The sequence below is a fragment of the Macrotis lagotis genome, chromosome X (assembly GCF_037893015.1).
Source record: "Macrotis lagotis isolate mMagLag1 chromosome X, bilby.v1.9.chrom.fasta, whole genome shotgun sequence".
NCBI lineage: Eukaryota > Metazoa > Chordata > Mammalia > Peramelemorphia > Peramelidae > Macrotis > Macrotis lagotis.
This window is the reverse complement of record NC_133666.1, coordinates 229,251,753-229,277,932: the sequence shown is the minus strand read 5'-3', so window position 1 is coordinate 229,277,932 and position 26,180 is coordinate 229,251,753. Positions and strand designations below refer to the sequence as shown.

Sequence of the window (26,180 nt, the reverse complement as noted above, 5' to 3'; positions counted from 1 at the left end):
ACATTGCCTGTGATAAAAAAGGGGATTTATGTACAGAAATGGGATGCCAAGTCTGGTAAAATATTGTGATAAGCTTAGTAAGGAGCTAAGCAAAACATGAAATAGGTAAAAATACAATTGGTTTTTCTAGGTTATCTGGACTTCATCATCTTTAAGGAGAAAAGGGGCAGGGGTTGCTGTATTTATTTGATCATCTCTGGTTCTTTCCAGCTTCCAGATTTTAGTTCTAAGATTTCTTAATTTCTCAACTATTTCAAGAATATTTAGTTATTTTATTGTGTTCTTCCTTAGCCCTCTCCTTCTCCCTGACCCTCACCTCCTTTTGAGGGAGGGATTTTAGAAAACCCAATTCTTGAACTACTTTAATACACTTTGAAGGATACATGATATTTCCAGTGTGAGTACTCCTTTGTTCCTTTATTAATTTGCTAAAGGAAGATTTGTAGGGGACTTTCTCTTTGTTCATTAATATTTCATCTTTTGGTGATGTGTTTCACTAATTTTTCAGACATTCTTATATATGCTAAGTAAGGTCTTGTAGAAAAATTCTTTCTCATAAGCCATTTTTGCCATTGTGCATAATACTATCTATTATTACTAGCCATGCATCTTTGCCTTTTGAGCAATTCACAGTTCAATTAATTAATTAATTAATTATTTTTTTTGCTATGGTTAATAGCCATGCCACCTTGCCAGAAATCTTAAGCAGTTACATAAATTTACTGTTTGGAAGCACTGTATATAACTTTACCTCTTCTTCCTATTCAGTCCTAGACTCATTGCCTGTCTGGAATTCTTGTACAAAATGTATATATTGGTGGACTGATTTGAGAACTGCCTGTCCAAATTTTATAATATGGATAATATTATTTTCCTATGTTTTTCTTTTTTATTGTTTTGTATTTTTTTTTTTTTTTGCTATGTTAGAGCTAGAGCTCTCTCACAAAACTGAATTTATTTCACTGAGGTGCTTTGTAGGGCTTAAGGGCTTTATATAATCAGTATAATGTTACCCAGCAGCTTTTGAAGAACCTCAGTGAGTATCAGTAGGAAATATATTGCTTAAATTTATAATGCTTTCGTGGCATTGGTGAGTTCCTTTGGGGATCATCTTATCAGTACTCAATAGACTCCTAAATAGTAGTTAGTAGATTGTTGTGATACCAGTATCATAAATTTAGAGTTGAAGAGATCTTTGAGGTAATCCAGTTAAAACTTTATTTTTCAAATGAGAAACCTAGGAGTCAAGGAAGTTAAGTGTCTTGCCCAAAGTATCAAAGGTAATAAAGTAGCAGTTGTTTTTTAAGTCATTTTTCAGTAGTGACCTCATATAAGGTATTCTTGGCAAAGATACTGGAGTTTCCTTTTCCAGCTCTTAATGCAAATGAAGCGCCTGAGGCCAATTTGGTTAAGTAACTTAACCAGATTCATACAGCTAGTAGATGTCTGATGCTGAATTTGAATTCAGGAAGTAGATTCTTTTTGACTTTAGGCCCAGAGTTCTATCCATTGTGCCCCTGTCTGCCCAGTATTTAAATCCAAATTTTTTTACTTCAAACCCAGCATTTGTCACTATACCATTCTATATCCAAATTGATTATGATTTTGATTTATGTTTGAGATTCTATGTATGGGGAAAAACTTTCTGGATGTAATTTTTTCAAATACTTTTTTTTAACAGTCATGTTATTGACTGTTAAGTATATTATTCTGTAGCCTGTCTGTTCCCTTATGTTTTCCAATAAAGCTCTTGAAATGCACAAAGACTATTATCACAAATATTTTTATAGAGATTAAGTGGAGATATAGATTGGTAGTTGATGTAAGGAAGGTAAAAGAACTAATTTTGTTACTTTCCATTAGATTATAAGTTCTTTAAGAATAGGAACTAATTTCAGCATGTGTTTATTATACTTATCTCCTATTAATGTGTCTGGTATATAGGCTTGTTCATTGATTAGGAAATCTTCCATGTTTTCGAGCTTGAAAATTTGTCCCTGAGTATCTTTAAAATTGTATACTTAATAGCATTAATTTCTTCTCTATGTATCAGGTTCAGATGTTTTTCCATTTACAGCTTTTAAAGTTCTAAGTTCACTTTTAGTGTCCTGGTAATGGTATATGTGTCAGTTGTCTAAGGATCAGAAGTTTAACCAAAAGTCAGAAAGGCTTGTCACTAGATTAGTTGCTGGGTAATACATTTTTCAGACAGAGTAGTTCTGGATATACCATTTACATCATTGAGGAATCACAATTTGCATCAGTGGAAGAAATTATCATTCTGATAACATACATATCATTGAAAAATTGAAGTATGAATCAACTTACTTTTCCAGTTAGGATCAGGTCTAGGTGAGTTGAATCCAAATGTTCTTCTACTTGTAGATCTCTTGTAAGGCAGACCCAGGTTTTGAACTCAGGTCCTTAAATTCCAACTCTAGCAGACTTTTCTTTGTAGAATCCAAATTGCATTATTTTCATAGTTTTGTTTTTTCTAAACATTAATTACCACAAGGCAGGATAACCAAATTCTCCATGAGATAATGTTATCTTGCAAGTTTTTAAAACAAATACCCCTAATTGTTACCAGCTCCTTTTATTTGTTTAACAGAACTTGTGTGCCAGTTTTACTTTTAATTGCTACTTTGATTTCTGGTTTCATTTATAGTGAAAATATTATTATGATTTTGGGTCAGTTCCTCCTATAATGTATCAACTTGCCGATGGTTGAACAGAGTTCAGATAATGAGAATATCAGCAGTTAAATTTAATATTTTAGATTTTCTTTTTTTTAAAAGGTAAGTTTACTAAATAAATTTGACTCCTTTATACTCAGGATAAGAAGAACCTAGAAACCACTTTACCAGTACATAATAGTTCCTGCTACATGGTTGACATTTAGAAATTTATTTGTTAACTGATTAAACATTTAATCCCTTTGCCAGGCAGAAAGAGGACCGCCAAGGATAATACTAGTTTAAAATATAAATTTAAAATATAAATCTTAAAGTGAGGGATGATGGAAGATTATGAGCAGTATCTTATAAAATAACTTGAAATAGTGAAGGGAAAAATAAGTTTGGTGAGAAAATCAACTAAGCAAAATAATTCTCTTAGTAATTAAGGAAGAAACTGGGAGGAACAGCAAACATTTTATAATAGAACTTTTTTACCTTTAGTTATTATGGGTTCACAATATGTGGACTTGAACACAACTAGGAAGTTGTGTGGTTTTTGTTTGTTTAAAAAAAATAGAAAGAGGAAAGAATCTAGCCTAGAACAGTTATGCACAGGAGTTTTGTACTGTTGTTGACACTGTTTTAGAAAATTAAGGAAATGATTTCACCATATCTGAAAGGAGAAGACAACAAACATGGGAGGTGAATATTAGACCTTATTAATACTCTAAAGAAAAGAAGATGGTTAATAATTATATTTTTTTTAGTAAGAATAATCTATATGTACATTAGGATCATTCTTTGTGAAACAATGAGAAAGGAACAGGCAGATTTTTAAAAGAAATATCTTATAACAAGCCACATCTTTTTAGCCACAAATTTATTGAAAGCTAGAGAGAAGACAAGATTGTACTGCTTGAGTATAAAATATTTAGTTCAGCAGAATAAAAGAACACTATCAAGCTTCCCTCAAGGAGTCTCCTATGCATTTGTCAAAAACAAGATGTCCTTAATAAGAGAATAATATCAGATATAATCATGTTCATCCATTTTAAGGAAAACATGAAACAAGTCATCATATTCTTGTCAAAGATGTTTATCACTTGCTATAAGACAGGTTTTTTCCCATGTTATAATAATACTTTTTTATGGCATCTTCAACACCTCCTCCTCCATAATTAATTCCTCATTAGTAATGTATTTCAGCCTGCTCATGTTCATCATGAATAGCCTTTACATTGCCCTCTTTTATATTAAGAAAAAAAAATTAAAGAACTCAATAATTTGATTAATACTGTAAAGATAGTTTTAATGGAATTTGATCCTTTTTTTTTGTGGAAGTGGCACTTCAGTTTCAGAAAAGTTATTCATTTTAAAAAATTCCTTGTTTTACCATTTCAGCCAGTTGAAGACAGAAGGCGTGTACGAGCAATTCTTCCTTATACAAAAGTACCAGACACAGATGAAATAAGGTATTTTTTTCATGTTTGATCTCATAACTAGATTTAGTATGGTGAGCATTATTTTGAAATCTGGAGGATGAAGGTCTTTCATGTTTAGACTAGAAAGATTTTAAGGCTTTGGTGGAAGCTTTAGAATTTAGAATAGTAACCAATGTAGACTATCTCAACATAGACTTCTTTGCATTGAGAGACCTGAGATAATAAAAAGAAAGATATTCTGGCTTTAATTTTATTTATTCCATCACAGGTCTTATTTCATTTTGATCCATGTATCCAGTTGGTTAGTCCCAACCCTGCATCTAGATGTTCATTTCCTTAAAGTTGTTCAATTTAAGATACTGTATTAGTTATTGTATTTTAATTTTTTAAAATTTATTTAAGGCAATGGGGTTAAGTGTCTTACCCAAGGTCACACAGCTAGTTAATTATTAAATGTCTGAGGCTGGATTTGAACTCAGGTCCTCTTGACTCTGGGCCAGTGCCTATCTTCTATGCCACCCAGCTGCCCCTGTATCAGTTATTTTAAGCATAGAGAGGCAGTATGGCATAAAGGATAGAAAGCCATTCTTACATCCAGGAAATCTGGGCAAATTATTTAAAGACTGTTCTGCATTACTGGAGGGAGTCTCCTCATCTACTTTGCCAGGTACTTTGTCAGTGACATCACAAGTCTATTTCTGAGTTAATGAATAGTCCCCTGCGTTTGAAGAAATCCAGAACAGAACATGTATTTTAGACAAAGAAGACTGCTTTTTGATTGAGACCTTCTTTACCACCAAATTGCCTTGATTCTCAGTTAGCCTTAACATTTTAATTTTTTTGTCTATCAGTATTTTTTTTTGGCTGATAAAATGATAATGATTAGGCAGACAACTCTTGAGATCATAGATAGGTTGATGGAAGGGACCTCAGGCTTTAACCTCCTCATTTTATAGATGAGTGACTAAGACTGAGGAAGGCTGAGCTACTCACCTAAAGTCATAAGAATAAGCTTCAGAGAGTGAATTTGAACTAGTTTGTCCAATTCTAGACCCACTTGTCTTTCTTGATTATTGCATTATTATTAGGAAGCCTAAGGCCTTGAGATGATTTAGAATGATTTGTTACAGGAAGTTGTTCTGAAATGTAAAAATGCCCCCTAAAAATAGTTGGAGACTTGTAGCAGCAATTTTGTTTTCTTAACAAGAAATGGAAAAGGTTCACTTTTCATAGATGGTACTCAGAGACACTTATTGATGGCCTAGTAACTAGGGCAGCTAGGTGGCACGGTGGATAGAACACCAATCCTGGAGATGGAGGATCTGAATTTAAATTCAAACTCAGATACTTGATACTTTCCTAGCTGTATGTCCTCAGGCAAATCACATTAACCCCATTGCCTCACAAAAACAAACCAAAAAAGAATAGAATATAGGGAAAAGATTTGAGCATAAAAAATATAAGATAGCAATGTAAAAAGATTTGGACCTATATTCAAAAAATTCAATCTGGAAGATAGAGACCTAAGAAGAAAAAGTACTTTATACTTGTCTTATAAGCATATGTCATTTTGAGCATGGTGTCCCTATGAAACTCTTGATTAAGTAAAAGAAAATTTATTTAATTTTTATTTAATGAGGTCTTAACCTCCTTTGTTGGGGGAAATACAAATAAAAAATGAGGAAGATATTGTTATTTCCATTTGTCTTGTGGCTATCTTAATTAAACAGTTAGGCATATGCTTAAATGCCAGTCATGTGCAGAACCATGTATCCTAAAGGCTTTGTGGTATAGTTGAATGAAGACTGAATTTAGAATTTGGAGATCTGGCTCTGAATCTCTACTTTTCCACTTAACAGTTTTATGACAAGTCATTTACTCTCTTTGATCCCAAGTTTTCTTATCTTTAAAATGAAAATTGTAACATTCCACACAGTTTGTTGTCTTGTCCTGAAGGTCAGAGAATACACACACACACACACACACACACTGCATTTAAAGTGTATGCAACATAGTTATATAAAGATTTACTATTAAAGGAGACAAAGTATTTGAAGTGCTTTGTAAGTCATGGTACAGTAGAAGGAGCACTCACCTCTAAAGTTATTGAAACTTCTGTGACTTTCCTGAGCCCTACTTTTTCTCAGCTGCAAAATGAGATTTGGTTAGGGTAACCTCTAAGATTCTTTTTTAGGTTTTGATCTATAATCCTAGTATGTAAAAACCATCTATTTTGTCAAAATAAATTGCTTAACTATGAAGTGATTTCTGAACTTACTTAGATTATTTTAAAAATGAAATTATTCATTTGTTATTGAGTTCCAGTAGTCAGATCTTTTCTTAGGTATTTCTTTAGACTAACCACAATTAGTTAATCCCATCTTTCATATAATGGTTAGTTAAAAGAATTTTTTTAGTTCTTTGATATTTATAGTCTAACTTAAAGGAATTATCACCTGTTTGTATGGAATTCATTTTTAGAATAATGTTCTTTATAAAGCCTGTAGGTAGGTATCACAATAACCTAGTATTTTAATGATTTCACAAAGACTCAATGGTTATTTTAATTTTTTTGACTCACTGGTTTTGGATGAAATGTATTATTGCAGTATAAGATAATGTATACATAATTCTTAGAAATACTGATAAAATAAAGCCTTGAACACTTTTAAGGAAATTTTTGTCAATTCAGGTACATTGTATCAAGTCTTTAATGTGTAATATTATAAAGATCCTTAGGGAAAATAAAGGCATCAGTCCCCCATTCTGCTGACAGTCATAAAGGCTAGACATCTTTGGGATAATAAAAAGTTTCTGCTTTTACAGAATCAAGGAATCCTAAAATTTGAGAATCAGAAGAGCGTCCAATCTATAAATAAAGGTATCCTCTCTGTATGACAAGCTCAGCAACCCAGAGGTGTTAAAATACATGGCCCACTACATTTTCAAGTACAGTCCAAACCAAATTAAAATGTAATTGGGTAATAGTTTGAAAAACAAATAAAAATTCAATAAAATAGATAATTTCAAAAACTAAGTCAATATGTAACCCATAGGGATCCTCATTTATGGATTAGTGGCTCTCATTTTTATTTGAGTTTGACACCTCTGTTGGAAGAACCCCAAGGAGGCACTTCTCAAAAAAACCCCAAAAATAAACCAACAAACAAAACCTGGTTCACTTGTGCTTACAAATTTTTTTTTAGTTCAGAAAGGCACAAGGAGCCAGGAGAAGCAGACAAGGGTGTGAGAGACAGACAAACATATTAGGACATTTTCGTTTGGAAGGATTCAGGTTGAAAGAGAATGTTATTGAAATCTATAAAATCATGAAGGGTTATGAAACGATTAAAAAAAAACAACTAACTCATAATTCCTAACTAGTTGGTATTTCTAAAAGTGTAAGTTGATAAGGAGAAATTCGTGTTTTACACATAACTAATAATTAATCATCTCTAAGGATTATTTGTCCTCAAGTTTTAGAAATGGTAAAGATTTGGCCCAACTTCCTAAATTTTAGAGTTGAAGAAGCCTAGAGACTATAGAGTAACTTTTCTAGGTCACAAAGCTAATATAGAAACAACATCCACAGACCTCAAATTCAGATAATTTCACTATTTATATCTATTTTTAAAGGAAAAGAGAATATTTGGAGCATATTCTCAAAGATGTTAGAAAGAGCAAAATGTCTTCTTGTAACATTGTTGCCATCCCTGGTTTGTATGAAATTAATGTTTTTAATTAGAAAATATTTAATGTGCTCAGCCCTGTTAAAATAATAGTTCTTATTTAAAATAACTAACTTTAACCTTTTAAAATGTTTTGTTAAACCTTTTTTTTACATTCTTCTTGTATTCTAGTAAACACTAGCCAGTAGAAACCCACCCTTTAAAAATAATTTTATTCATCTTTTTAAACATATTCATTTTCAAATAGATCTTCCTTCTCCTGGCTCAGAAAGCCAACCCTTTTATAAAGGGAAAAAAAAAGAATTTAGCAAGACTAAACTAAGTCTGCAAAATATATGTAGATTGTTCTACATGCATACTCTGCCAAAGAGGGAGAGGAAGAATGTTTTCTCATTTCTTTAGGTCTAAGCTTGATCATTTAATTTATTTAAGAGGTTTTTCTTTCCATTTATATTGTTGTAGTGATTGTGCCTTGTGTTTTCCAGGTTCCGTTTGCTTCATTTCACATCAGTTTACTTTTTTTACTCAAGTACTTCTACATTGTTATTCATAATTTCTTATGACACCTTAAAATTACATTATATTATGTGCAATAATTTGAATGGTCATTCTCTATTCATTCCTTTAAGTAAACATTTACTTTGTTTCCAAAATCTTCTCTTGTGACTGACAAGCAAAACAGAGTGACATCAGTCATCTGAGGAAGCATATGATGCCCTCTATATAATTTCTCTATTTCTCTACCAAAAAGAGATACACAGACATGCACATACACATACACCCCCCCCCCCAAACACACACACAGAGGTGATTTATGTTAGTCTTGTGGCTATCTGAATTAACAGGTTAGCGTTATACTTAATGGCTTAATGCTTACATTTTCTGAATTAGTCATTGTTTTGATCCTAATTCATGTGATTTGTTATTTTATCATAGCACACATCTTTTCTTTATATATTTCCTCCTAATCTATTGATTTATGTTATGGTAAATTTCCATTCAATTTTTTTTACTGTGATTTATTTAATAGCATCACTATTTTTATCCTTAGCTTCCTAAAGGGAGATATGTTCATTGTTCATAATGAATTAGATGATGGATGGATGTGGGTTACAAATCTAAGAACGGATGAGCAAGGCCTTATTGTTGAAGATCTGGTAGAAGAAGTGGTAAGTAGTATTCTTTTAATTTATAAATAGTTTCAGGTAATTCATTAAAAAGACTTGGGAAACTGGAATTGCTTATGGGACTCTAGTTGAGATGATTAATTGCTATTTAATGAAAAAGTTTGGTTTCTATATTTGTTTTACTTAAGAGTGCAGAAATTTTTTTAACTAATAATCATGTTATGAAGGTTATTGCTTAAGGAATCAAATAATAGAATGTGGATTTTTGAAACTTCTATTTGGATCTAAAGACTAACACCAGTATACACTCTGTGTATTTTGTATGTATGTATGTATGTGTGTGTGTGTGTGTGTGTGTGTATAAAAATATAAACTTTTTTTAAACCAGTCTTTCTATAATTGAATATTGAAATACTACTTCAAATTTCTCTCATAACTTTGAAATAGTTGCATATAACATTGCTTCAGCTTTAGATTTCTTTCCTTGGTATTTTGCATGTTTTTCTGTTTCCTGATTATTGAAATTTTATCATTTTAAATTTCTCCCTCATTTGCATACTACATGGCACTGTTGCTTTTTTTGTTCATATGACAATTAGTTATAAGCCTGGGAAATGTCTTATCCCAGTATTGAAAATTATGGCTTTAAATCTATATTTGTAAATGTATAAATATAATGGAAAGAACATCTGAATCTAAGTCACCCTTACTATTAACTGTGTAACTTTCAAATCTCAGTGAGAATTAAAGTCACTTATCCTCTTTGGGCTTCCTTGTCTATATTTCAGGTGAGATCATCTTAAGTTTTCTTGCTAGCTCCAAAATTCTACATGTACATTCAATGGAAAAAAAAATTTATTACTAAATTATACTAAATTACTAAAATATATTAATCAAACCAAGTTTTCAGAATACATGCATCCATTCATGGTAACTTCTAATAAGATAGTATGACACTTCAAAATTTTTCTCTGCCAAGAAATATGAAATTTTACCAAACTATGCCATGGATCTGGTTATGTGCTAGATCCTACTTTCTGAGAATACCTGCAAAACATGAGATCATATAAGACATTTTTATCTTTTGCCTAGTTGTTGAATGTGGTTGAAGGGGAAACCTTTTTTGTTTTGTTTCTGAGTTCAAAGAATAAAAGCATTTTGGGGTGCTAGTAAAGATCTGAATCTCTCACTTCATTATAAAATGGTTAATATAAATGGCTTTGAATTACCTATACTTATAACAAAAAGAACTTTTAAAAGTTGAAAGTCCTTTGCTAAGTCTTCTGAAAAAGTTATGTTTCTTCTGTCTGGCATAAAGAATTGTAAAATGTGCTGCAAATTGTTGTGTACTGTATTTGTTAAACAGAAAAACAAACAAAATACTTTTTTTAACCCTTGTTATGTTTTTTTCCTTCATATTCTTAACTAAATGAGTAAAAAAATCAGAAGATAAGGAATTAAGAAATAATTACTTATATAGACCAAGTAGCACTGTTTATGTAATTAGAATTTGTTTCATTTAGAGTATTACTGCAAGCCTGCTAACACATTCATAGAAGAGAGATGGTAAAATTTTCTTTTTTTTTTCACTATTTTATTTTTCCTTAATTATAAGTGAAAAATTTTAATATTCATTTTTAAAATGTTGAGTTTCAAATTCCCCTCTCTCCTTAATCCCTTATTAGGAATGCAAACATTTTTAAATTGGTTATACCTGAAATAAGGTTATACTTTATTCATGCAAGAACATTTCTATATGTCATTTTTTACTATAAGAAAATATTGAACCCCCCCCCAAACAAAGACCCCAAGAAAAATAAAATTTAAAAAATCCACACACTTTGATTTGTATTTGGATTCCCATCAGTTCCTTCTTTGAGCATGGATAGCATTTTTCATCTCAAGTCTTTCAGAGTTGTCTTGGATCAGTGTAATGCTAAAGTTTTCTAGAAAGAATCACATAAAGGCAAATGTACCTCTCTCCTGATAAGAGGTGTGGATTGTTTTATTTTTTTTTAAACTTTGTGTGTGTGTGTGTGTATGTGTGTTGTTTTAATATGAATATCTGATGTTAGAAAAACTTCAAAATAGTTTAATTTATGTTTAATGTTATATGAATTGTAAAATATTAATGTCTATCTTTTTAACCAGGGTCGTGAAGAAGATCCACATGAAGGAAAAATGTAAGTTAATGTCCCTTATTTTCAGTCACCAAATCATAAGATTGTTCCATTTTAAAATTTTTAATAATTTGAATGACTATGCTAAAATAGTCTACATTTATTTTCTTCTAAATTTATTTCTCAGATCTTTGAAACTTTTCAATAGCTTTGTTATCTGTGGGAAAATGTTCATATTTTTTCCTTGACCAAATCCTTTTCTTCATGCCTTTTCTGACCATGGACAAGTCACTTAAACCCAGTTGCCTCACAAAACCAAACAAAACAAAGCAACCTTTTTCCTGAAAGTGGGGGTGATAATGAATTCCATCTATTTTACATATGGAAAATGTAAATTTTTTTTTCCCATAGATCTTCTATGCTTTTTTCTTTCTGCAGTTCTTCTTACAAAGTTGTTTTCATAGGTCACGTCTTTCCCTTTCAGCACTTCTTTTTGTTTCAGTGAAACACACTCTTTCTATATATGACTTTTGCCATAAGCAGATGTAATTCAAAGTTTGACCTCTCTATTGTTTATTTTTCTGTAATGCATTCATACATTTGAAACAGGAAAACAATGAACTGTTAAATAATTCTGCCTTAAGCCTGCCTAGATTTCTCCTTCTGTGGCAAGCATGTGAGCTATATTTTGACCATACCTCACTTATTATTCATTACAGTGATTAATGTTTGCATCACCTGATTTAGAGGAGCTCTTAGCAGATTCATGTGAAACATCCCTGTCTACAGGATAAAATATAAATAACTCGTTTGGCTTGTTGTTCAAGAACATCTATAGTCTAGTCCTGTCTATTACATCTTTAAAAATTTATTGTTGCCATACTGACAGAGTGTTTGAGGTGATCTATAGAATCAGTGTCAGGGAAACCAGCATAAGAGAGTGGGTGAATTTTCGACAGTTCCATATTTAGAGAAGGCAAGAAAGATAAAAATTCTTGGCTGTTAGGAAGTAATTATTCACCTTAAAAGCATTGTTTTGGTGGAGTTCTAGATAAGAAAGTTACCTTCCCTGAAGGTTGTTAGTTGTTAGTGGGTGGTAGAATGGAGTCATTTAAAGTGACTAGTAGTATTACCAACTTCTGGAGATTCACTTTGGCACAAATGAGTGTACTAAAAACTGATGACTGAAGCATTTCTTTCTCTGCTGCTGATTAATGGCAAGAAAAGAGGAAGGTTCATATTGTTTGTGAATCAGATAGTTAAACTTAGATAAGACAAGTCTCTTGTTTAAGAGAAGATTATTTTATGAAAATAGTTTTACCGTAATAGCAACATGGGAGTGATGATCAACCTTAATGGACTTACTTATATCAACAGGATAACAATCAGGCAAAATTTTGGGGTGTCTGTGATGGAGGATGCTGTCTGTATCCTGAGAAAGAATTGTGGAGTTTGAACAAAGACCAAGGACTATTACTTTCAATTAAAAAAAAAATGTTGACTTATGTAATTCTGCTATGTCTCATACTATATGTTTCTTCCTTAAGGATAGGCCTTCTCTCTCATCACATTCAACTTAGATCAATCTATACTATGGGAATGATATAAAGACCAGCAAATTGCTTTCTGTGGGGGGGTAGGGGGAGGGAAGTGAGATTGGGGTAAAATTGTGAAACTCAAAATAAATAAAAACCTTTCGAAAATTAAAAAAAAGAAAATAGTTTGAAGAGAAATCTTGTTCAAATAAAAGATGCCATCATTTAGAAGAAAATAAGTGAGGGTGTATTTCACAACCATGACAAGGGAGAGAATCCTATCTAAATAAAAGATAGATACATTTGCCAAAAATAAAAATTAAAAATAGATTTTAAAAAGATTTAGATTTCTTGACCATATTTTAAAATAGAAAATGGGATGAGAGTGCAGCACAAATCTAATGAAAGGGGACATAGGAAATTTCCTGAGTATATCTGCCAAGCTAGGTACCATAGGCACTATTGATTTTCTATGCGAATAGTTATTTCTTCAGCATAGATTTCTACAGAATTTATAAAGAGAACAAGAGAGATTTCAAGAAAGAAGTCAGAAATAAAAAGTATATATCCCAAAGTGTTTATACACAAATGTATAAAGTCTAGATTAAATGAAAGGTAAATTAGGACTTTTAACACAAGAAAACAAATTGATCTGATAGGATTATTACCAGTGTGGGATAAGCAAGACCTTGTTATTAGAATTTCTCTGAAACGCTGTTTTATTCCAGGCACTGGGAAAGGGAGATGAGTATGGGATAAGATAATGATGTATTTTAAGAAGACATTCATGTAAGGAATTCTAGTGATTGAGGTAGGAGAATTTGAGGAGTTGTGTAAAATGATTGGCTGAAGATAAGCAAAGTCAGAAACAGATGTTACCTTGTCAGTAAATTCTACTACGCACCACTTGGACAGAAAAAGACATGGATAAGGGATTTGGAGAACAGCTCCCATAATAACAGGAAATTATTAATAGCAGTAACAGTAGTAGTAACAGATTTTATTTATGTGATCATATCCCCTTATGTAATGAATAATTTCTTGATTTGTCTTAATAATAATAACTTCATTCTTTCTTGGAGGAAGGATAAAAACATTTTATTTTATTTTTTATTTTTAATTTTCTTTAGTTTATTTACACATTACTAAAATATTCTTGTTTAAGAGTAAATATGGGGGTGCTAGGTGGCGCAGTGGATAGAGTACTGGCTCTGGAGTCAAAAGTTCTTGAGTTCAAATCTGGCCTCAGACACCTAATACCTAGCTGTGTGGCCTTGGGCAAGCCACTTAACCCCATTGCCTTGCAAAAAACCTAAAAAAAAAAAAGTAAATATATTAACCCCTCCCCCACAAAAATATAAAACCTCATGAGAAATAAAAGTAAAAGAAAGAGGAAAAAAATGTGTTTCGGTCTGTGTTCTGATACCATCAGCTCTGTCTTGGGTGGATCACACATTCTTTATCATAAGTACATCATAGAAATTACTTCCATATTTTTCTATAGTTGCTGTTGCTGATTGTAATTTCCTCCATCCATTCCTTCCCACTACCATCTATTATATTTTCTTTCTCCTTTCACTCTGTCCCTCTTCAAAACTGTGCTGTGGGGGTAGCCAAGTGGCACAGTGGACAGAGCACCTGCCCTAGGGCCAAGAGGCCCCCAAGCCTACGTCCCACCCCAGAGACTCAGCAACCACCCTGTCTGATGGTCCTGGACAGGCCACCCAGTCCCACCACCTTGCAAAAATTAAAAAGAAAAAAGAAAATGTGTACATCTGACTATCCTCTCCTCTATCATCCACATCCCTCCTCCCCCTCCCCCGTCCCGCTACTCTCCTTTTTCTTCTAGATGCCTAAACCCTATTGAGTGTGTATGCTGTTACCTCTGAGCCATTTCCAATGAAAATGCAGCTCCCTCATTCCCCCTTGCCTTCTCCCTTCTATACCATTGCAAAAGCTGAATGAAATATCTTTTATATGAAATACCTTAACCTATTCTGCCAATCCTTTCTCTTATTTCCAGTATATTCCTTTCACCCATTGATTCCATTTTTATCATAAATTATATCTTCAAATTCAACTCTCCTTTGCCTCATCTGTAAAACTTCCTTCTATCTGTTATATTACATGAGAAGATTTATATGAATATTATCAGTTTCATCTTTCCATGCAGGGATACACGCAGTTCATCATCAGTAAATCCCTCATTATTTACCCTTCTTGTCCCTCTCTCTATGCTTCACTTGAGTCCTGTGCTTGAAGATCAAACTTTTGTTCAGCTCTGGTCGTTTCAATAGGGACATTTGAAATTCCCCTGTTTCATGAAAGTCTACTTTTTCCCCTGGAAGAGGATGTTCAGTTTTGCTGGATAGTTGATTCTCTGGGTAGTTGATTCTCGGTTGCATTCCAAGCTCTTTTGCCTTCTGGAATATTATATTCCAAGCCCTATGAGCCCTTAATGTGGATGCTGCTAAGTTCTGGGTAATCCTGACTGCAGCCCCATGATATTTGAATTTTGTCCTGGCTGTTTTTTCCTATTTTCTCTTTGACTTGGGAGTTCTAAAACTTGACTATAATATTCCTGGGGGGGGGGGGGGGGGGTTTGCATTTCTTTTAGGAGGAGATCAGTGGATTCTCTCAATTTCTATTTTACCTTTTGATTCTAGGATTTCAGGGCAGTTTTCCTCTAGAAATTCTTTAAAAATGAGGTCAAGGCTCTTTTCCTAATCATGACTTTCAGGTAGCCCAATAATTTTTAAATTATCTTTTCTAGATCTGTTTTTTTCCAGATTTGTTGTTTTTTTTCCCAATGAGATATTTCACATTTTCTTCTAGTTTTTTCATTCTTTTGGTGTTGAATTGTCTTGGATTCTTGCAAAGTCATCAGCTTCCTTTAGCTCCATTCTACATCTGAAGGATTTGTTTTCCTCAGAGAGCTTTCTTATCTCCTTTTCCATCTGGCCAATTCTGCTTTTTAAAGCATTCTTTTATTCAATAACTTTTTGAACTGTTTTACCCATTTGACCTAAGCTGGTTTTTAACATGTTATTTTCTTCAGCATTATTTCTTTGTATCTCCTTGACTAAGCTGCTGACTTGGTTTTCATGTTTTTCCAGAATCTCTCTCATTTCTTTTCCCAACTTTTCTTTTATTTCCCTTACTTGATTTTCAAAGTTTTTTTTTTTTTGAGCTCTGTCATAACCTGAGACAAAATTCTTTATTTCTTGGAGTCTTTAGCTGCAGAAGCTTGGACCTTCTCATCTTTAGTATTTTGATCCTCCATGGAACCAAAGTAATTGTCTTTGGTCAGGTTCCCCTTTCCCCCGCCCCTGTTTACTCATTTCTCTAGCCTGTGCCTGGTTTTGGGGTGCTTCCTGAACTTTTGAGCATTATTAGAACACCTCTGCAAGGACCTCAGTATATGAGGCTCTGACTGTTCTCCTGGCCTCTTGAATGACCACTAACTCACCCCCTCTGTCCCAGGGCTTGCTGTTGGGTCCCTGCTCTATGGGTGGCCCAGACTGCGATCAGGGTCAGAATGTGTTTAAATCTCCAGAGTACTGTCCGGGGACAGAGGACAAACCTTGGCAGTCTCCTTCCACTCCCTTACCTTCTGTGAGCTGAGCACTTCTGCTCCTGCTGGGTGGCTCCATGGGCCTGCTTCTGTTCCCTGGGAGCCAGACTGGTCTGGGCTTTGTGCTTACTCTGGCAGAGGTCTCCCTGCTGATTTTCCAAGTTGCACTTGGTGCTCCCTGGGTGCAGGTCAGGAAATTGCTTCTGCTGCCAGGAAGCTGAAGCCTGAAGATCCTTCCCTCCAGTGCACTGCTTCCCCTTCCAACCCTGTGGAACAGAGCCTTCCCTCTATTTTCCAGGTTACCTTGGGCTGGAGAATTGCCACACTGAATCTCTCTGTGGGTTCTGTCTCTTGAAAATTTAGTTAGTCATTTTAAGGTTTTTGAAATATTTTAGAGAGAGTGCCTAAGAGAGGCTGTACTTCTGCTGCTATCTTAGCTCTGTCCCTGCCACCATCTTGGATCTGCCCCATGAAGAATAATTTCATTCTTTTAAAAGATTATTTTCATCTGTCAAAGGATAGGAATGGTAACTGTTATTCTAGATTTGATTCTCACCAAGATGGGAGTTGTTGACGAAATTCAAAAGGTGAGAACCTTGAAAGGGAAGTGATCACTTTACTTTAGAATCTTTGAGAGGAAAATTCAGCATAGCCTAAAATGCAATGAAAGCTCCTGGCAGGCAGTTAATAGAATTCAAAGAAAAGATAGCTAAGATTCCATGAACTCGGGCCCAATGCTTAGGACAGGAAAAAGATTTTCTATTTGTTTTTGTTTTTAAAAGCTATATTGTTTAAAAAAATTTAAGTCATTTTAGCCAAAAGAAGATATGTAAATGGAACAAAAGGACCACTACTTAGAATGAATAATGGCAAGATAGTAGACTAAGGAAAGATGCTCTTCAGCCTGTTTCTTCTCATTTGTTTATTGGGGTGGGGGAATAATCAAAGGAAACTGATACCAGATAAATGTGGAGATTGTAAGGTAGTGCTAATTTCCCTCGATGAAATTTTAGTGGTTTGGTACAGGATGGTTCAGGATATGGTTCTGAGAACTAGGAAATTGGATTGCTAAGCCTCTGTCATTAATCTTTGGTTGAGAAACTTGCTAATAAGGGAGGTCTTTTAGTTATAGGATGAGAGATATAGTGGATCATAAAAATGATACCTACCTCTTTCCTCACCAGCAGCTCCCCTACCATTCTTTCCTCCCCCCCCCCCACCAAATGAGAGAGTTCATTCATATAGTGTTTATTTAGTTCATATAGTGATTCATTTTGGTCTTTCACATCTAGAATGTTGTGTTTAGTTCTGGATCCCCCATTTTTGGAAGTAGAATGTACAAGGTTCTTTCAGAAGCCTAGCTGGGATGGTCAGAAACCTTAAGCTAGTGCCATAGGAGAATTGGGTGAGTTACCTGGAGAGGTTCAACTTAGGGGAATAGGAAACTTAGGACAGTAAACAGTAACTTTTAAGTATTTAAAGGATTGTCATATGGTAGAGGAATTTAATAAACTTATTCTGCTCCCTGCAGGAGAGACCCAGGAGTGATGAGTGGAGTTTTTGTAGGCAAGTTTAGACTTGACAAAAGGGGGGAAACATTTCTGATAGAGTTAACTGAGAGTGGAGTGGTTGAGTTCTCCCTTACTTAGAAATAAGTTTTGGAACAATATCTGAATGATCACTTTGTTTTATATTGTTTTAGAGAATATTTTTCTTGTACAAGGTGAACTTATATTTTTTTGGGTGATTTTTTCTTTTTAAAATAGGAATACTGAGTTTTCCCTATAGGAAGAATTTAAATGGCATAAATTTGTGGACATAATTGATAGAGCAGAGTTCACAAAGATGATGGTAGCAGTTTCAGTTATATTTGGAAAGAAGGGATGGCCACTTTTTTTGTTTGCTAAGAGTGAGTAGGGATAAGTTAGTGTTAGGTCTTAAAGAGAGATTTGTGATATCCAGTGTGGAACTTGTGCTAGAGGAATAAAAACATTAGTGAAAATTTAGTTGATATCAGAAAAAATAATTTTGACTCGAAAAACATGGTACCATGATTTTCTCTAGCACTTGACAGCATGGAAGGAAGAATGGAGTATACAAATAGGATGAATTACTCAGAATTAGAGAATTGGACTGTCACACAGTCCAGAATGTACAGGTATTCAAGGGTTGTGAAGAGGGCATTGTTAAAGTGATCTTACCCAAGAATCTGCCTTGTTTTCTACTGTTTTTGGACTTGGAGGGAAAAAAAGCTTAACAACTTCCTACCTTTGCTATTTTTTGGTGATTTCTTACAAAAAGCAGTGATTTATTTCATACTGTTTTCACCAACTTTTTGCCCTAGGATTCATGGACACATGTTTAGTATCGTTAGTGTCTTCTCGGGTTCCTAATAGTCTCCCTTTTTTTCACCTTTTAAATATATGTTTAGCAACAGTTCATTTCACTCTGGTCACTACACCTTTTTCTATATGCTTTTGATAACTACTGCCAAAGATTTATTCAAGCAATTCTCAAAAGTTTCAAATTATTTATTCATGAGGCCTCTACAAATGTAACCTAGAGTTTGAAGATAAAATCATCTTAATGTTCTCTGCTGGCTACTTTGAAACATGAAATATCTAGCATCAAAAAAGATTTAAGTTTATAAAGTAAGTATAATTATCTTAAAATTTTATTCTGTGCTCTAGGAGTCATATGCCTGGTCGCTTTTATGGTGTGATTACTGTGCAAGGATCACATCTCTTTAATTGCTTTCATTATATTATTTAGTTCTTCCTTGTTTCTTGTGAATTCATTATAGCTTTTTGATTTATCCTTGTGTTGCATCTTTCTGAGCTCCTAAAGCTGTTCTGTTACCAAAAAAAGCTTCATTTTCTAAAATTTCTTGTGTATATTAATCTATTTTAATCTCTTAAATTTGATGTACACTATGATACCTTAAATCTTAGCTCTCTGATTTCTTTAGTTTTCCTATTCCTGCATTGATTTCTTCTTAGTCCTAGCTTTTTACCCCTACATACTGCCTTCTCTGTCATTATAGTTGAAATTTTTTTGCTCTGACTTCTTCAGAGATTTCAATCTATTGTACCAGTAAGAGTCAGTTGGATGATATGGCATCTCTAAGAGCTGTCATCTTAAGCTGAAAAAAATAAAGTCAATTTTCCAAATGAGGGAGATAGTAGTTGTACTATTATACTCTTTAATACCTTATCTGGAGTATTTACTGAATTCACTTCTGGGTACACAAATTTAGGAATGAACAATAGACAATGAAAGCATGACCTTGATAATGAAATAACTGGGGAGAATGCTATGTGAGTATGTATTGAATTGATCAGTAGACATACTGTGTTGCAGGCACTATGCTTAGTGCTAGTGGTACTAAGAAAAAATTTAAAAATAATTAATAAAAAGATTCTGCTTTTAGGAAGCTTAAGTGGTATTTATAAGATACATGCAGAGTTGCTATAAGGTGCCTGTAGAGGCAAAGCAACTAGCAACTAGGATGACCTAGAAGGCTGCATGTAAAAGGTAACAATTTGAGTTGCGTCTTGAAGAATGTCAGGGATTTTAAGAAGTGGAATGGAGGAGCAAAGAATATCTCTTGTCACAACCTTCTTCCCCCATCCCCAACATAGTGCCTTGAAGTCTGTTGAAGCTAGGCAATGTGATATATTTTCTTCCCTCCTCTCAACCTCCTCAGTATAGTAGTACTAAAGCCCTTCATTGCTATTAGAAATGCACGTACTCCATCTGTATTTTTCTTTACTTCATTTTTTTGAACTCCTGCCAGCCCTATTTCCAGACCTTAATACTCAACTGAAATTGCTTCCACAAAGTTGCCAATGTTCTCTTAGTCGCATTAGTCTAATGGCATTTTTCTCAGTCTAACCTTTGTAGCTTTTGACACTTATCAACCTTTCTTTCTGAATACTGTCTTTGCTTACATCACAATAACTCCTGGTTCAGCTTTCTCCCTGATTTCTTAGAGTTCGTTGTTTCATCATCATCTGTATGCTATCATTTAAGCCAGGTTTCTACCAGCAATCTTTCTTGATCATCTTCTCTGTATCTGCTCCTTTGTTTTCTGTTGTTTTCTGATTCCTGTATGTACATATCTAACTCTGATGTCTCACAACACATCACCTTTGTCTACAGGTGTGACATAAAAATCTTTCTGACACAGCATGTTTAAAACAGTTCATTGTTTCACATTTTCTCCACTGCTATTTGTTCTTACACCAAACTGACCCATTTCTCAAGAGCATCATTATCTTTCTGGCCACCCATGTTTAGAATCTCAGCATCACCATTGATTCCTTATTAATTCTTCTCAGTTTTACTCTAGAGTATAAACTAGTTGCAGATCATATTCAACTTTTAAAGCATCTAGCTTTTCTCTACTCATGCCTACTACCCTATTCCAGGCCCTCATCATTTTTCACTTGAACTATTACAGCAACTTTGTTTAATTAAAAGTTTTTCCTTCATCTTCCTCATAGCTGCCGTCATGGTTGTAAAGCAGCAGCTAGGTGGCCTAATGACTGGCCTGGAGACAGAAGGACCTGAGTTTAAATCTAACCTTAGACTCTTGTCATTTACTAACTGTGTGACCCTGAGCAAGTCACTTAACCCTAATTACCTCACATCCAGAGCCATCTCCAATTGTCTGGGGTCATTTCTGGCCACTGGCCAGATGACTCTGAAGGAGAAAAGTGAGGCATAGCACTCAAATTCAATTCACATGCATGTCATGACTTCCCCTCCCTGATGTCATGGTCTTCTTTGTAAAGGACAAACAAACAACAAAACAAAAGTCAAATGATAATCACTCCCCCAATCAAGAGAATTTTGTGGTTAAAAAGGGAGGGAAAGGACAGAAAACAAAATAACCTTATTAACTCTGGTAGGAAATAAAAATTTCTTAGCTCAACAATTTAAACTCTTCTCATTCTGACTCCAGTGTACCTTTCCAAACTTACTCTTCTTCATATATTCTTTGTTAACACCTGTAATTAATTTGCATGCTTACTATTTATGAATTGGAATTCCATCTCCTGCTTTTATGGTTTTGCACAGTGCTATCCTTAGAGCATAGAATATACTTTTTCCTCACTTTTGCCTTTTGTGTTCTTAGCTTCCTTCAAGTTTAATGTCTGATGCCAATCTCCTATACGTTTTCTCATGCCCTTAGTTGTTAGTATTCTTTTCTCCTATCCCAAGTTATCTTTATCTTCCCTCTTCCCCCATTGATCTATTTACATATTGTATCCCTTTCATGACAGATGTGTTTTTCAGTTTTGTTTTTGTTTTCCTTATACCTAGCAAATCTTACACATTGGAAGGAACATAAAAGTACATTACAGTGAATCATATTTAAAATAGCCAGTGATGGTTGTAAACCTCATTTTTTTGGACCTAGACAATATTGTTTCATTATTTCCATGAACCATAGCATTTCAGTAGGAATATTGGAGGTAAATGATGAGAACATATCGAAGTTAGGGTTTATTGAAATAAGTTGAAATTACGGAGAAGCAGATTTTGGTTGATTCTGGAGAAAACTTTTAAACTTCAGAAGTAGAATAGATATGGTGAATTCTTCTTTCTTAGGTTTGCAGAACAGGGTGTAGGGGGAGGAGGTTGGAGATGGGAGTTTGCTTGAGTTGAGGCTAACCAGCTACATTTATTGGGGATTTTGAAGAAGAGATTTAGGTTTCTATTTGTTGACTTTTTCTGTAAGTTGACTTTTCACCTAATCTATTCGCTGTGTTTTCTTTGAATTTAACCTTTATCCATCTATATTAAAGCCATAGCAACATACTTTTGAAACTTCTCTTTATTTTATTTTTAAGATGGTTCCATGGGAAGATTTCCAAGCAAGAAGCTTATGCTTTATTGATGACAGGTATGTGTTTTCATAGATAGATAGATAGATAGATAGATAGATAGATAGATAGATAGATAGATAGATGTGTATATATATATATATATATATATATATCCTCATTGTTAAACGTATACATTTAAAACCTAAAGCTCAACTTATTTCATGTCTTTAATATATATTGTTTATCATTGTTTATTTTATACATGATTATTTGTTACATGGTATTTACTAATAATTGGGACCTATGTGACCCATTAGATGTTATCCAACTGGATAGTTAATGGAAAGTTGAATAATCTATTAAAGCTAGGCTAGTTTCTCATTTATAAAATGACGTTCTTGTGTGAAGAAAATGCTCTGCAAACTTTAAATTACAGATATGAATTATTTATCTGATAAGTTGATTAGGACTGGGAAATTGCTCTTTTTTAAAATTTAAAAACCTCAATTTTTAAGTAGAGAAACTCTAAAGTGATAAGAAAAAGAGTTCTATTAAAATTTTAGGGATTTATGTTCATTTTTGTTTAAAGCACTACACTTTTTTTTCAAAGAATGTATTTGTATATGCATGTGTGTGAATATATGTATGTGTATACTTAAAATTTTTTACCATGTTCTAAGGCATCAAAGGATATACTAATAAGATAGCTCAAATAATTTGAAAATCATTGAATTTTAATTTTTTCTAAGAAATTCTAATTATTGAGACATATTTGATGGTTTATCATCAAGCATATAAATTTAATCTGATTGACAAAAGCATTTCCTAGAGAAATATATCTAAAATGATAATTATGAGCCAGTTATAATGTGAATTTAACTTTTTTAGTCTTAAAAGTTTGATGGAATTGAATGATTCCCTTATATAAATGAGGAATTTATAGAAGTTACTGGTATTCTCTAAAGTCACCAGGCAAAATGTCTTAATATACTTTAATAGTACTTAAATTTAGAGTTAAGAAAGGTGGTATGTTACATAAAGAGAATTCAACTTGGGAGTTAGAAAATGTTCAAGGAAAAACCATAGTTAAAAAGTTATTTAGGAAATTCTCAGGTAAAGCAACATGTGAGAGTATATGTGTGTCTATGTATTTATATCTATTCGTTTTTACTACTTGTGCATTTAAAGTACAACCACTTGTGGAAACTTTTAGGATTACAGAGGTTATAAAAATAATTGGCACTTTATTTTATTTTTATAGTAGGTCAAGTTTGCAGTTTCCTTGTGAGGCCATCTGATAATACTCCTGGTGACTATTCACTTTATTTTCGGACCAGTGAAAATATTCAGCGTTTTAAAATATGTCCAACACCCAACAATCAATTTATGATGGGAGGTCGATACTATAACAGGTGAGTTACAAGAAATTTAAGTTTTTAATCTGCCTTTATTTCTGTAAATTTAGTAAATTTAGGTCTGAGATTTTTAAATACAATTTTTCTCATGTTATTTTTAAATATTAATTGATGTCTACAGCATACTCAAATATTGTTTGCTAGAGGTGGTAATGAAATTAATTTATAGTTATCTGAAGGTTAATCTGTAGTAACTTTTTCATTATCCTTGTATCTTTTGATTTTTTTTAAAGATAAAATGATAAATTCAAATGAGCTTTAGGTAAAGTGTGTTTGTATGTGTGTGTGTTATTCTTTTTTTAAAGCAATAAGATTTTTTTCTTTAGGAAAAAGTGACCTGAAATACCAAAACAAGGTGGAGGAAGGGCATTATTTATTTAAAAATATAATTAGACTTTTGGGATTCCTCTTTTACAAGTACTGACTTTTAGCTTGGATGTCTAAACTGCAAGGAAGTTACAAGTCAAATTTCTAATAATGAATCCTTTGCTTAGAGCAAAACTCAGGATTGATTTAGAAAAATAACAATGGGGTAGCTAGGTGGCACGGTGGATAGAGCATCAGCTCTGGAGTCAAGAGTACCCAAGTTCAAATCTGACTCAGACTCTTAAAAATTACCTAGCCATGTAACCTTGGGCAAGTCACTCAACCCTATTGCCTTACAAAAAAATAAAAGAAAAAGAAAAATGACAATTAGAACAGGAAACCTAAGAAGAAGGTACCAGCATTTTAGAAAATAGGAAAATATCTTCTATTTTATTTGTTAAGATAAATGAATGAGTAGAATTTCCTATACTTGAAATTTAGAGTGTCATTTTGCTCCTCTTTGGAGGATCCAATCTGTTCTTGAAAGATTTTGCTATTTTTTCTTTTACTCCAGGGCTTTTTTATTTAATTCCATTCAGAATTTCTTTTACTTTTACTTTGGCCTCCAAGTGAGTAGAGATATAGCATCTAGTTTATCAGAAAAATATCAAGATTTCCTAAACTGACAGAAATTCACCCGATTTAAGACACAAATGGAAAGCATGAGACTAGATAAGACAGTTTGGATTCTCTTACATACCTCTTTGAGTAATGTCAACATTGGAATCTGGTTCTAGATATCTTTACTGAAAATCAATTTAGCTCCAGTTTAAATTTCTCATGAAGATAAATTTACTTTGCCCATTGTTCAGTTTTCTGGTTGTCTAGGAAACAAGCTAACAATTGAAAACTGCTTAACTGGATTGACAGAGATCCCTTTTGATGAATGTTATTGTCAGTGGGATGATATTATTGAACCAATCAGCTTCTGTGTAACCTAAACCATCAAAGATTTCAACAATAGAATTTTTTTTTTCTAAAACTAGAATTAGTTTTTTGTGGTATTAATACAGTCCTTTTAATGAAGGGCACTATTGAATAACAACAGCAAAGAATTTGGTTTAAATTTGTTCTGAATTTTTTATTTGAATATAATTTATTGATTAAGCCTATAATATGAAATAATTTCTTTAAGGTTTCTTACTAATTAATTGCTTTAGCAACATTATTAATCTTTATTTTTCATACTTCATTATAATACACATGATGTATTCAAAAATAGATTACTAAGAAATTGTGAACATTTCATGTATTTTATTTTTTAAGAAATCCAAATGTTATTTGACTTGCATATGCAGATAGCATTCTTTGTGGAAAATATTGATTTCTTGGCATTTTTAGCAGGAGCAGATATCTGTTAGGAAGATAGGAGTTATGCTTTCCATTTTGTATTGTTTTTGAGTTTAAGTATCCTTTAGAAATTTATATAACAGTCATCTTTTCTGTTAAAGTAAAACTAAAACCAAATCCCTGCTTGTTGTTTAAATGAAGAAAGTAACAGTATCTACCTCACCAAGTCACTATGTTTCTTATTTAACTGGTACCTTTGATGACTGGATAATTGATTTCTGAATAGCTTTGTAGCCTGGATTTAGTGAACAAAAGGAACAATCAATTACATGGTTATAAAACTACCAAAGTGAAAGTCACTATAGATTTTTAACAGTAAAAGATATGTAATTTCTGATCAAGATTCAAAGAACTTTTAATTGGGAAAAGCAAGTGATCATCAATCACTCAGTTTAAAATATGAGATAATCAACATTTTAGAAATTAAATTTACTTTATAAGAATTTTTTTCTTAGAAAAAAATGTCACAGAGAGCCCAGAGTGATTTTCAAATAAACTGTATACTTTCTTTATTGCCCACCTCCCATTTTTCTTGTGTTAATTAACATTTGGAATTCAGTTCATCTATTCATTGTCTTTTATGTGATCTCTCTTAGTCATCTATTTTTCCTTTGTGATAATTACTTTTGTGCATTTTAGATTTTCTAGTGGACTTTTAATTCTGATTATTCTTTCAATAAGAGTACAGGAGTAATCAAATGACAGATAAAAATAAGATTTTCAGTATTAAGAAATATTTTCTTAGCTATAACTGAATTTTTTTCTCTTTAATGAAATAAGGAAATCTTAGAATTTCAACAGTCTTAAGAATGGCATAGCATAGTGAAAAGAATGTAGGAAGTAGAAAAACCTAGATTCGGACCTTCCTTAATTTGTAAAATAGTATGTTAGCTAAAGGGAATAGAATTGTTGTGGAAAAAATTCTTTGTAAACTTTAAATGCAACATATAAATGTCAGATATTAGTTTAGTTTTTGCAAGGCAATGGGGGGTTCAATGACTTGCCCAAGGTCAGACAGCTAGGTAGTTAACAAGTATATGAGGTTGGATT

General features: G+C 33.0%; 1 protein-coding gene across 1 annotated transcript in view; it reads left to right on the top strand.

Moving 5' to 3' along the window:
* The window catches only part of RASA1 (RAS p21 protein activator 1), a 289,596-nt gene that overhangs the window by 46,894 nt on the left and 216,522 nt on the right, over positions 1-26,180 (top strand). The window contains exons 4-6 of the mRNA XM_074208475.1: positions 4,080-4,150; positions 8,861-8,978; positions 11,088-11,119. Of these exons, the coding sequence (XP_074064576.1) occupies positions 4,080-4,150; positions 8,861-8,978; positions 11,088-11,119 (221 nt within the window). The remainder of the gene's footprint in view (positions 1-4,079; positions 4,151-8,860; positions 8,979-11,087; positions 11,120-26,180) is intronic.